Below are 13794 nucleotides of genomic sequence, written 5' to 3'. Positions count from 1 at the left end.
TTCAGAGAGAAGGAAAAAACATATTTCATGTGCTCCTACAAAATATGAGATAAAAGGTTCGTAAGCACAACCAAAAAAACATTCATAGGCTCTGAAGAGATTCTTTCAGAGTTGCTACAACTACAACATGCAAATGAGAAATATTTCTTTAAAGTTACACAAAACATTCTCGTCTTTAAAAACATAAGGAAAATACACAGGCAATGCCACAATCCAGAACTCTTCACATAAAACATCTGACACATGGGCAAAATGCCAAAGCAAAATATGGACTGATCCAGATTAAAAGAATACTAGAGAAAGAGGCAATTCCTATAAGCTCTGAGGTGGGTCACAGGTACGTAAATTATCATCTTCCATAAAACACATACTGTAGCCTCAAGTTTTTATCAATTGCCTATAATTCAATGAACTCCTTCCCAAAAAACAGAGTTAAGCAAATTGTCTTTCCATGGTTTCAAGGAATATGGCTACCGGCAATTTTTAAGCCAAAATAACTTCTGTCATTCCATTGTGGGCTGACGCTTTATTACGATATTTGGATTTCAAGTGACAAACTGTTTCATGTAATGTCCCCAAAAATGCTACTCTCTGAAGTGGAATGCCATAAATAAAATACGTACTTGGTTACCAGGCAGCATGCATAACACATATGGTACATTGGCCCAAAAAACACATTTAAAAATGCTTAAAAGTTAACTTAACAGTTTAAGCTGTTTGTACCCATTTTCAGAGAATAATCCCCTACAGGCCAATTTTATTTTTGATCATCAAGAGAATATTTCAATTAATCCCGTTGATTTACTAACTTGAAATTATTTTAACCCCTCTAATTTCTCCTCCTCATCCCATTTTTTCTTTATTTCTTGGAGGGGAGAAGAAAGGACCACATATCTCACAATGTAATTTTAAGCATAATGCTGCCTGTTTGAATTAAAATTGATGCAGCTTCTGATAAAAGCCTAATAATCAATTCTCCATTCTCATTACTCTCCAGAATTATATGAACGCAGACCAATTTCTTAAGTTTGTGGACTACTCTCATAGGTTATTACCCAGCAGTGCAGCTGAGTGGAAAGATAACCACATTCATTCTCCTTATCTGTAATGATGTAATGCATCCCAGCCCTGGGTCTAGATGATTGGGGAATAATGGGATTGTACAACTGCAGGGATGACAAACAATAGTGCAGCGTCTTTCTCTGACACTGAACCCCACGCCTCCAATGAAAGGTGAAAGGCATCATAAAATAGGCACTGAGTCTGCCCCTTGGATGAAGTTAGCATTTTTTGGCCGAGGGAGCATCTGCTCTCGCACAGAAGCAGCAATACCGACACTGAGAGGAGAGCCATGCAAAAACACTCAGTTTCCGAGCCCCAGCCAGGACAGTGCGAGTGAGTATCCTGCTTTTCTTTGTGTTTAGAAGCAAGTGTCATCTAAAAATAACCGGTTGGTAGGGAGAAGTCACTGCACAGTACAATGCCAAGAAACCGGGGAATCAGAGACTCCCCTGATAACTGAGGCTGCTCCGGGCTCACGTTTGTTTGGAAAACTAAAACTGCCTCCATTTTCTGTGCTGGAAAAATCATCGTTTCCTGCCACCACTGAAACCTTACCTTTTGCAGAAGCTGGGAGCCGGAGTACTTAGCAGCAATGGATTTTATCTCCCCACCAAAAGCCGAGGCCCAGAGCTTCACCCTATTGGGAGAAAGGGCACAGGGAAAAATGTAACACTCGTTTCACAGTCAACACGCACGCACACGCACGCATGGGGCTGTGGCTGAAGGAGCAGGGCGATACAACATTAAAGAAAAGAAAAAAAAAAAAAAAGATAGAAAAAGCGCCTTAGCAGAAACTGCCAGCACCAAACTGCAGAGCGCAGCGCGGGAGGGGGCCCGAGGAGGGTCACAGAGTTCAGACTGCGCAAAGTCTCCCAGGCTCTCTAAAAAGACAACCGGGTCTCATTTGAGTTATTACCTGAGGAGTCGACCATCACTTGGCAAACACTAGTCAGAGGAAATCCACCCATCCCCCTCCCAAAAGATAAGTGGGGTGACAAGATAACCAAGAGGGGGTAATTAAGCGGCCCGTGGAAGTTGGATTCAGTAAACAGGCTCCAAAGTTGGTGCTGTCACTAGAGGTGAGCATCCAGGTCTCACGCGCCAACCTGAGGGAAAGGGGAAGAAGATCCCACCCCAGCCTCGCCGCCCGATGCCGGTCCGGAAAGGCAGGTGCGAGCGGCGAGGCCGACGCCCGCGGCAGGTCCTGCCCACCCGCACCTGCAGGCGCCCAAACTTGGGCACAGTGGGGTCGCGGGCGGCCGAGTCCCCTCCCCGCGCGGCGCAGGACCCGGCACTTACACCGAGAGCGGTATCTGCTGCTCCGAGCGCACCACGTCCCCCAGCGCGGCGTAGAGAAGCGCGGCGGCGAGGAGCGCCGAGGCCCCCCGGGACGCGCGGCGCTGCGAGCCCGGCCCGGCCATGCTGGGCTCCCTCCGACGCGCCGGCGGCGGCGGCGACGAGAGCGGCCGCGGGGAGCTGCGCTGAGCGCGCGGTGGGCGAGCGCGCTGGGCTGCCTGCTCTGCTCCGCTCCGCGCCGCCCCGCCTGCCTCTCGCGCGCTGGGCTCACTTGGGGAGCAGAAAAAGGAGCGGGGAGGGGGGCGGAGAGGAGGAGGGAGGGAAGAGAGGTGGAGAGGGAGGCGGGAGGGGGAGGAGGCAGAGAGACGCGCCTGTGGCAGCGGCGGCAGCCCGGCCCCGCCTCGGCGGCCCCGGGAGTCCGGCGGGCCGCGGCGGGAGGGCGGGAGGCGCCGCGCGGGCGGGGACTCGCAAACTCCAGTGTCCTTGGCCGCGGCGGAGCGCGCCCTGCCCCGCCCGGCCCACTGCGGCCGCTGAGTTCTTTACAACTCCGCAGTCCGCCACCGCGGGCGCGACTCTCGTGCTGGCCCCGGGCCGTCCCCGAGCCCCCGTGACCCAAGCCAGGGTGGGGGTTGGGGGCGCAGGAGGGAGGCCGAGAACCGAGCGCGGCGCTCCGCACTTTGCTAGTGGCGGCAGCGAACGGGCACTGAGCGCCCAGTCCGTCCCTGGGCCGGGCGGGTCTGGGGCAGCGGGGTTGGGTGCTGCGGAGCCCGGAGGTGGTGCGACCCCCACCCCCGCCGCACAATTTTCCTGAAGGAAGGAAGCGAGGGAAGAAGCAAAAGTCTGAGGAAGTAGCTCGGGCTCGCGGCTGCTGACGGGGTCGCACGTGGGGCAGAACGGGCTAGAGGTGGGACTGGGGGCTCCGGGGCTCTGGCGTGGGCACTGCTGCGTGACCGCCCGCAGCCGCTCCTCCGGCCGCAGCGCCCAACAGGGGAAAGCACGGAGGGCGGCGCTGCTACCGCGGCGCGGGCGCACGAGCGCGGGCTCCCGGCATCTGCCCGCAGCGCAGCCGCCCCTGGCGCGCCCGAGCTCGGGCCCGGGGCTTCCGAGCAGCTCGCGCTCTAGCGGGCTGAGGCTCGGGGTCCGCACGGCTGCGGCGAATGGCGGTGGCCAGGATGTCAAGACTGGGAGAGGAAGCAAATGCGGCGCCGAGTCGATCCTGACCGGCGGACACAGTAGATTTTGGGATACAAGATTCCTCTGAGCCCGGAGGGTCACCTGCTCCCCACTGCGGCCCCCACCCCCCTGGGCAGGAGGCAGCCGAGAGTAGGCGGAGGCGCCTTCTGGCCGCCGGCAGAGGGAGGGGCAAGGTGAAAGGCAGCCGGGGAAACCCCTGGGCGCCCGGGGAACCTGGCTTCCCTGCGGCCTTTCTCGCCACCGCCTACCCCGGAACCCCGCTTTCAGAGCCCCTCGCCCCTGTGAGAGATCTGAGGTGTGACTGGGAACTTTGTGGGGCCCTTGCGCGGGCTGCCGGTAAAGACCGACCGGAGTGAGGCTGAGTCATCCTCTCCCGGCCAAGTGCAACTCGGGTGACCCGGGAGCTCCTAACGTCGCCGGCTTTCCCAGCGCGCCGCCGCCTGGGTTCTCCTTATTTGCATGCCTTTTTGCTACAGGGGCTTTGCGTTCTGCCAGGTCACCCGCCTATGGCCTCAGCACCGTCAGGTTGCAGGGACTTGAGGAAGGGTAGGCTCCAGCTTCCGCTGGGGGGAGTCGGGCTGGGATCCAGGTCAGCTCGCCTGCCCAGCAGTCCCTGGAAAAAGTTACCCCTGCAGATGCTGGGCTTGATCTGAGTTGGCTGCAAAGGGTGAGGACTGCCGCCAAGGGGCTATTGGTGCTTTTTAAGAGTGCTAGTAGACCCCGGGCTCCCATGGGCTCCGGACAGTCGCACTTCTACCTCTGGGCGAAGCGAGGGAACAGGCCCCACCCAGGGAGCGCCAGGTGCGCCCCGCCCACGGGCTGTGTCTACCATTTCTACGGATGACTAACCGGTTATAATGAATTCTCCGCTTCTGTGCACACCTCCCGCCTATGGAAGCATGCCAGCCCTTCCCAAACCGAGCCAAGCACGGCCTGACCCCGAGGCAAGTGGTCTAGATGGCTTTGACGCTCAAATTGGGGGTTGGGAGAAAATGTATTTTCCTGTCAGAACACAGTAGCATTCTTTTTAAAGGAACGCATGAGTGAGCGAATGAGTGCACACTAACCCTTATTAGTAAGACTTCATCCGTAACCTCTGCGTATCTATATAACAGCCTTCGTGCGCTCACTCCTGCAGCCAATAATTGCCAGTTCTTTTCCATTGATAGGTACCCTAGGATGTGCTCGGAAGCCAGTAGTGCACAATCGGACAACCTGCCCCACAGTTTATACACTAAGAGGGAGACGGCCTTTACTCCAAAAACATAATGATAAATAATTATATACGTTGACAAAGGATCAATAGTATTCTGTATCAAGAAAAAGTGCCCAGGACATCCATACTATTGTTATGTCTATTAACTGTTGGGAAAATTGAGATACAGCAAAATAATACAGCTTAGTCATATTTAAACAGCCACTTGACTGCTGGACTATGTTGAAGGCCACTTGGGCACCAGAGTCATGAAGACTTTTGATAATGAAGTCATTATGCTCTGCCAGCCTGACACAGGTAACCTTAAAGTTGTCTCAAGGCAACTAGAGCGTAGCAGGGAGAGGAGACCCGTAGGCCCACATGGTGGCAAACACTTATAATCCCAGCACTTTGGGAAGCCAACATGGGAGGATCACTTACGACCAGGAGTTGGAGACGAGCCTGAGCAACATAGCAAGACCCTGTCTCTACAAAAAAAAAGAAAAATCAGCCAGGTGTTGTGGTGCACGCCTTTAGTTCCAGCTACTTGGGAGGCTGAGGCAGGAGGATCACTTGAGCTCAGGCCAGAACTTCGAGGCTGCAGTGAGCTATGATGATACCACAGCACTCCAGCCTGGACAACAGAGTGAGACCCTGTCTTTAAAAAAAAAAGAGGGGGGGAGGAGAGGAGCCTGGGGCACAGGGAGTCACACTCCTGGGAGGATAGCATTTTGACCGTGTATAACTGTCACACAGACCATCTTAAGCAGAACATTATACACATTACATTTAAGATGGATTCCCCTAAGCATTGGCTATGATCTCAAAAATAAAATTTTTTTAACTACCTGATATTAATAAATTCAGAACTCAAACTATCAAAAATATTTGGGGTCCTACCACTTACTCTGATATTCTTTCCAGAATTACAAAATCCAGTGCTGAAAGGGATCTCTAAGCTATCTAGTCCCATACTGTAGAGAAGGGCAATGAGGCCCAGAAGGGTTTAGTCATTTGTCCAAAGACACACAGCCACTTAAAGATCTCCACTCTGGAAGCCCCAGAGCAGAGGTTCTCAGGGCAGGAGAGGGCATTACCCCTTGGGACATTTTGAACAGTCGGGACTTTTCTGTTTGCACAATGATTTCAAGTCCTGGCATTTAGTGGATGGGGGCAGGACAGTGCCACACAAAAGAACTGTCTCATGTCTCACAGGACTTTCAAGTGCCCCACTGGACATTCAGGTAGGAGAAAAGCCCACATATAAGCCCCTGAATCTAGAACCTAAATCCATTTTATATATAAATAAAAAGTTTTTGCATAGCTTTTTAATAAACACTGAATTTTCTAGGAATGCAACTAATATATAAATAAAGGGAAAGTTGTCTTCTATTTTGTTAAGAACCTTACCAAGAAGTTTGTTGTCTAGTTAGTTGGATGGATGGAGTCTGTTTGTTTGCTTTTTTCCATTTTGGAAAATCTCCAACAGCAACTGTGCTCACAGGTCCTAAGTCACCAACACACACACCTGTATCCGTCTGCATTTGGGGTGTGGCATTCACAGTCAGTCTGCACATAGGCACAAGCATCTAATGACTTCATTAGATCTGGCAGTTAATTTTGTACAAGCATATCACATAGTGAAATACTTCTTATTTTATTATAAATTACTTTTATTTCTCTCTGATATTAACAAATAAGGCATCATATTGATTTTTTTTAAACTCAGACTTGAAGTAGATTCTATTGTCTCAGAATTTCTTATCAGGATAGCAAAGAGGTGCTGAGTCTAACTAGGTAAAGATCTATTGCAAAATGGACACCAGCTAAAAGGTTGGGATGCTGCCCATGGGGAAGCAAAAAAGGCAAATGCTTTAACTTTTGACTTGGCAATTCCTCTTCTGGGAATTTATCTTACAGTTACTAAATGACATACATATGCAGTTATTCATCTCTGCACCGTAGCCAAGAGCAGAAGACTGGAAACAACCCAACCGGCTATCAGGTCACGATTGGTTAAAGAAACTGGTGCAATAGAATATTCTGCAGCTATTTTTTAAAATGAGGATGGTTTATACATATAGATGTGAAAAGATCTCTAGGGTAGATTAAAAAATTTTTAAAAACAAAGTACATGACAGCATATATGGTGTGCTACCTTTGTGTAAGCAAGGAGGAAAATAAGAATGTACATTTGCATTTGCTTAAAGAAGCAATGGAAGATACACGAGAAACTACTAGTATTTATTCTCTGTTGAGAAATTGGGGGAACTGAGGAGATGGAGACAGGAATAAGAGTGCCATTTCACTATGTACATCATTTTAAATCATTTTGATTTCTGAACCATGTGAGTATATTACTTATTCAAAACAATACGAATATAGATTTCAATAGCTTTTGTAACAGTTCAGATATTGGGCCTGGGCTGGAGGAGAGGGAGCAGACATTAGAGTGAAATGTGAGAGACACTTAAAATCCTTGGTCTGCTACTGAAGTGATTCTCAAATGCTCGGAGGCCCTGATTCAGGAAGTCCAAGTTAGGGCGGGGGTGGGGTGGTGATCTATATTTCTAATCAGCTCCTTGGAGGATTCTGATGCCAGTGGCCGTGGAGCACTTTTTGCAAGAACAGGGCTTCTCATACAAGAAGGGTAGAGCTTGAGGACAGCATGGGCTTTGGGGTCAAAGGAACCTATGTTCATGTCATGGCGTACCTTCATCCTTCCTGTGAGATACTGGGCAAGTTACGTAACCTCTCTGAACCACCCTTTTCTCAACAGCAAAAGATGGATAATAACAGAGCCAAATACAGACATAGGACGATGAAATAAGTAACAAACATTATTTATTTCCTTCATCCTGCAAATGCAGCAAAACTTTTCGTACCTGGGGTACAGCTCTGGCTCTCCCTCGGCCTCGGTGTGCCAAAGCCACGTGGAACCCTTCCCTCCACCCCCACAGCTGCCTGACCCAGACCTCTATCATTTCATCCCCACACTCCTGTAACGGAGGCCTAACGGGTCATTCCTTCTCCTTTTGTCCCCTTCAAATGCATCCTTTCCTCCCACAGTAGCCAGAGCCATCTTTTTAAAAACAAAACTCAGACCCTAAGCACTGCCCTGCTCGAAATCCTCCAATGACTTCTGTTTTAAATTAAAATGCAGACCCCCTTACCAGGGCACTCAAGGTCCTCAGCTACTCCTCCAGCCTCCCTCTCCATCCCTCTCTCCCTTGCTTGCCTTGCTCTACCCATCTGCTTGGGGTTCCCTCAACAAGCGGAGCTTGCTCCCACTCCAGGCCTTCACCTGTGCTGTGCCCCCTGCCTGGATCACTCTTCTCCCAGGTTGCCCCATGGCTGTTTCTCACTGAATTCGGGTCTCTGCTCAAAAGGCCCCTGTGTGGGGAGAACTTCCCTGATCCCCCCAGGTAAAACAGAAACACACAGGCATGCACACCCACACACACACATACCCCTCTGTGCTTTCCTTGCTTCGTAATTCTTCCTAGCAGCTATCACTACTTATTTACACTGTGCCTCCCCTGCTGGATGGGATGTGTCCGTCTTCTTCATCGTGTGACCACAGTGTCTTCAGCAGGGCCTTCAATATTGTGGGGACTCAAAACACATCAGCTGAATGTCCGGGAGGGATGCCCGCTTGGAACTCCTTTCTCCAAAGGTCCTGCCTCCTCCCATTCTTCCTAGGCTGTGGCTTCCACCTCACCCTAGACACAGAGCCTTTTAAAAAACACTAGATTTGCCAAGAAAAAGGGAACCAGGGAAACTGTTTCTCTGAAGAGAATCCTCAGTTACATCTCTGTGGGAGGATGCCAGTTGAAGAAAGAAGGAGAGATAAGGAAGACGTCTTGAAAGTTTAAAAACACTGTAAAAACGCCATATTGAAGACTGGTTTTTTTTAGGCTATCAGAGGAATCTTTACAAGAAAGCATGTAGAGTAGAAGATGGTATATCTGGAAGTATTAACATGCAAAACATCCAAACAACACAGATGTTCCAAAAGGATGATTTACGTGTGATCACCTGTTTCTAAAATCATGATGTGGGAGGAAAGGAAGACCAATCCACACTAGTGAGCCACCCGGGAAGAAGAGGTCGCTCCTCAGGACTAGAATGGCTGTCCTACCAGGGAGAAGTGACACATGTCTTTAAAGCTGAGAAACGTCATTAGCAGGCCCAGGCCAGGCAGGGTGGCCCTGGCAGTGCCTCCTGACCTCACAGTGCATGCATTTGTGGCTTTCTCCCTATTGAGTTGTTTTTCACTGATAACAACTATTTATAAAATACTGAATTTCAGTAGTGAAAATATCTATTATATTAATACATTAAAATATTTTGTTAATGGCCATGTTTTGGGGACATAAGGTATTTAAATGCCAAGAATATTAATAATCAAAAAATAAAATTATTTTCTGCTATATTAGTTTTGTAATAAAGATCATATACTGCAATAAAGATAATATAAAACATAATATTTTAAATTTTTTATGAAATAACCAGGTTTCGAATATATGTGGAGACCTCTTCCCCCCCCCCCGGCTGTTCACCCCCTCAACATCTCACCCAGGTCAGCCTCCCCAGTGCCACTCAGCAGCCTCTCACACCATTTAGTAGGCTACACTTCCAGAAATAGGCCAATTTTTAAATAAGGTAAATAAAAATTACTTTAGTTAGCCTAATTATTCAAATATTCTAAGTTGTCAAATAAACATGGCCATTTTTCTATAGTAGATCTTCAGTAATCATATATTTAAGGAGAAATCTTTGCAGTTAAGGTATATGGGCCTAAGCCAAACTCATTGGAATAATTAAAATTCATTTGACAAACTTGTTCTTTAGCATATGAATCAAAATTATAATATCATTTCATCAATATTTTTCAAATCCATTGCAAATTCTAACTTTAAGAACTTACCTTAATGAAATAATCGTAAGCATAAAATATCTAGCTATAAGAATATTTATCATACTATTGTCTATAATAGACTAATAAACCATTTACCTGCCCAAAAAATGGGGTATTGGTTAAATTTATCATGGTTGATTCATGGCATATTATGCTGCTATTCAAAAATGATGCTATTAAAAATGGAGCAATTCCTACAGGGCTCATAACCTTAAAAAACACAGTGATCAAAAAATAATATATATCTATATAATAACAATCTAATGCATTAAAATAGTTATTATCAATGAATACATATAAACCACAAAAATTTTTCAAATGTCTCCATTCTGTTTTTTGTTCCTTTTGTGGTTATCATTGTAATTTCAAATAATATTTTATATTTCTACTTTTTAATTTACTTAGTCATCAATTTAGCCATCTTCATGATGCCCTTACCATGTGCAAGTGTGGTTCTAAATGCTAAGGGTGAGAGAGTGTATGAAGCAGTCTTTGCCCTCCTGGAGTTTACTGTCCAGTGGGTTTATTAACTTTATTCTCCCATGCTGAGTTAGCCAGTGTCCTCGGACACCCCACAATGAAAGAGGACTTTCAGATTTGTCTACTGCTCCCTTCTATACTATCTCTACTTCAAATCTGAATATTTGGCAAATATATAACAATGTTTGCATTGTCAAGATTTATAATGTTTACATTTTATTTCATAAGTCCATCTTCCAGGCTTTGTCTGCAGATTAATTATAAAAATTGAGACCCAAAAGCTGCATTTACAATAACAAACTGTGATGTACTTACTGTGCTCAGTCTCTGTGAAGCTATGAATGGTGACTAGACCCACAGAGAACACACAGACTGCTGGTATGGACATGGCTCTGTCGGGTCAGGTTTTTTTCCTTTTTCAGAGAAATCATAAAAAAGCAATGAAGATGTTAAAAAGAAATCCACAAACTCCATTTTCTTGAACACTTAAAAGCAGATATAGTCTACAGACTACAAAATATAAGTAAAAGCTGCCCAAAGGAGCAGGTGATGCAGAAGCTGCCCTGAGGATGGTCGGACAGAATGACAGAGCGCGAGTGGTGAGGGTCCCAGCATTAGCAGATGCCAGAAATCACAATCGCCTGAGAGTTCACGCCTCTCCCTAAATGTGGACGCTCTATCTCTTGTGGCAATAACGGATACAGGACTAAAGTTGAACAAAATTGAACGCAGAAGTCCTGCAGGATCTAGGGTGGTTCCTTGAAGCAAAGGAAATGGTATCACACAGCCATATTAAATTTAATAGTCTGTCATTATGACAGCAGAAAAGGATAAGGCCTGTGGGTTATGAAGGAAGGCGAGCTCAGCTTGTTCTGTGCTCTTCTACCCGTATGCACATACTTGAAGCTCCTGCAAACTTCCTGATCTAGGAAATCAAGTAATTCAATGATGAGTGAGAAGAAGGAAGGGGAGGAAGAGGGCAAAAGAGGAGAGAAACAACTGGCCCAGCATCAATACAAAGTCTATTCTTAAAAATGGAAAAAGAGGCCGCTGGGCGCAGTGGCTCATGCATATTATCCTAGCACTTTGGGAGACCAAGGTAGGAGGATTGATTAAGGCCAGGAGTTCAAGACCAGCCTGTGCACTAATGAAACCTCATCTCTACAAAAAATTTTTAAAAATTAGCCAGACATGGTGGCATGCACCTGTAGTCGCAGCTACTCCAGAGGCTGAGGCAGGAGAATCTCTCGAGCCCAAGAGTTTGAGGTTGCAGTGAGCTATGGTGATGCCACTGCACTCTAGCCCAGACAACTGAGTGAGAGTTTGTCTCACAAGAAAAGGAAAAAAAAAATTAAAAAAATAGCAAAATTTACCAAAGAACATAGAACACTTACCAGAAAAGTTTTGCTATAGAGCAGATAAAAATTATAACCATTTATTTCACCAATTTTAAAAGTATAAGAAGCAATCCTCCTCAATGATGGAAGATCACAATAAGGAAACACCAGAAGCATTCTGATCAAAATTAGTATAAGACAAGAATGCCAACTAGCTCTGCACCACTCAAATTATACTTAATGTACTAGTTGATGTATTAATAATTCAATAGCAGGGAAAAAAATAAAGAAAACTAAAGTCATCAAAATTGGAAAGAGGAGGTAAAACTACCGTTATCTGAAGATGATCTAATTGTGCATCTGGAAAATCAAAGAGAATCAACTGAAATATTAGTGTGAAAATTCAAAGATACATATTGGGATACCAAAATAAGACATAAAAATTAATAGCTTTCATGTGTATTTATATATACCACAACTAGTTAGGAGACATAACGGGAGAAAATACCCCATACACCATAGTAAAAAAAAAAAAAAAAAAAAGATAAAATACCTAGGAATAAACTTAAAAGAAATGTGTAAGAAAACTTTAAAACACCGTTAAAGGACAGAAATGAAGCCTTAATGAAAGGAAAGATATATCATTATCTTAGATAATAAATAAGTAATATCAGTTATCTCTAAATTAATCTATATATTTAATATGATTTAATAAAAATTATCAATAAGATTGTTTGGGAACACACACCTCTAAAGCTCACATGGGGCCGGGCGCGGTGGCTCACGCCTGTAATCCTAGCACTCTGGGAGGCCGAGGCGGGTGGATCGCTCGAGGTCAGGAGTTCGAGACCAGCCTGAGCAAGAGTGAGACCCCGTCTCTACTAAAAATAGAAAGAAATTATATGGACAACTAAAATATATATATACAAAAAATTAGCCGGGCATGGTGGCGCATGTCTGTAGTCCCAGCTACTCGGGAGGCTGAGGCAGTAGGATCGCTTAAGCCCAGGAGTTTGAGGTTGCTGTGAGCTAGACTGACGCCACGGCACTCACTCTAGCCCGGGCAAGAGAGTGAGACTCTGTCTCAAAAAAAAAAAAAAAAAAAAAGCTCACATGGAAAAACAAGCAAACATACTCAGGAAAATCCTGAAAAACAAATGCAATAATGGAAGACTAGACCTACGATGGGGTCCCCAGCTCCCCGCACCACACTTTCCCTCTGTGTCCTGACCAGGAAACACAGAGCACCTTGGCTGCTCTGAGACCTGGCCAGCTGCATGTTTTTCCCTGCAGGCTTGAACCCAAGCAAGACCCTGGAACATTCCCAGGCATGGATAAAGCTGTTTAAACTGTTACTCAAAAATACCGAGAAGTTGACCCTTTTGCTAACCATGTAGAAAGTAGCAGAAATGAGTAGAAATTAACCCTTGCCCTGACCCAAATTCCTTAAACCCTCACATAAAATCCCATAACCCACCCCCTCGTGGCAGACCTACCTAGGCAGAACCTCCCTTATCTTGTTGTCCCATGAAAGGACACACTGCAAACTCCTCTGTACATAAGTTCCCCTAATAAATGCTTTGTACTAATCACTCTAGTGTTTAGTGCTTCTTTCTTTGAAATTCCAACTTCCCTATCTCAGGAAGATCTGAGGAAGTGCCCTGTAAACCTCCCCTGCTGCGGCTTTTGGGGTGACTGCAGCCATGGATTTGGCCTGACGGAACACCGAACAAATATTAAAATATATTATAATGCCTCAATAATTAAATGTTGTGAGACTGGAAAATGAACAGATAATTAGAACAAGAAACAAAAAAACCTCAGCATAGAAAATCCTAAAATAAACCAAATAATTACAATATAGGCCTTTAATATAGGATTAAAGGAGGATTGCAATGAAAATGGAAAAGAATTATATTTGGTGTTGAGAAAATTGAAAAATTAAATTTGGGTTTATACTATTCTTCAGGGTAAATTTAATTTGGATATAAGATTTAAATATAAATAAAGAAACAAGTCCCCTTCCCCCATACACATACCAAAAATGTACTAGAAGAACACATGGGAGAATTTTTTAAAAACTTGGAATGAGAAAGACCAGCCTAATTGTGACTTAAAATCTAGAAGTCATAAAAAAGTTAAACTACATAGAGAAGTTTAAATTGCATGGAGTATAGTTAATTAAAATATATTTTAAGCAAAGTCAAATATCACATATCAGACTTCTGCTAGCAAAAGACCATCACTGTCACCTGAAAAAATGAGAACAAGTTGGGTAACCTGCAAAACCACTGGCACAGAAGCAGGTA

The 13794-nt window shown here is 45.5% G+C and overlaps 1 protein-coding gene across 1 annotated transcript in view; it reads right to left on the bottom strand.

Moving 5' to 3' along the window:
* CACNA2D3 (calcium voltage-gated channel auxiliary subunit alpha2delta 3) overlaps nt 1–2650 on the bottom strand; it is an 850367-nt gene extending 847717 nt beyond the window's left edge. The window contains exons 1-2 of the mRNA XM_069473712.1: nt 2362–2650; nt 1618–1699 (exon numbers count right to left, since the gene is read on the bottom strand). Coding sequence (XP_069329813.1) covers nt 1618–1699; nt 2362–2483 — 204 coding nt within the window. The 5' untranslated portion in view covers nt 2484–2650. The remainder of the gene's footprint in view (nt 1–1617; nt 1700–2361) is intronic.
* Nucleotides 2651–13794: the final 11144 nt, after the last annotated feature.

Source organism: Eulemur rufifrons, chromosome 7 (assembly GCF_041146395.1).
Source record: "Eulemur rufifrons isolate Redbay chromosome 7, OSU_ERuf_1, whole genome shotgun sequence".
In the NCBI taxonomy this organism is placed as follows: domain Eukaryota; kingdom Metazoa; phylum Chordata; class Mammalia; order Primates; family Lemuridae; genus Eulemur; species Eulemur rufifrons.
Note: the sequence above shows the minus strand (reverse complement) of the source record. Positions and strands in the feature narration are given on the sequence as shown.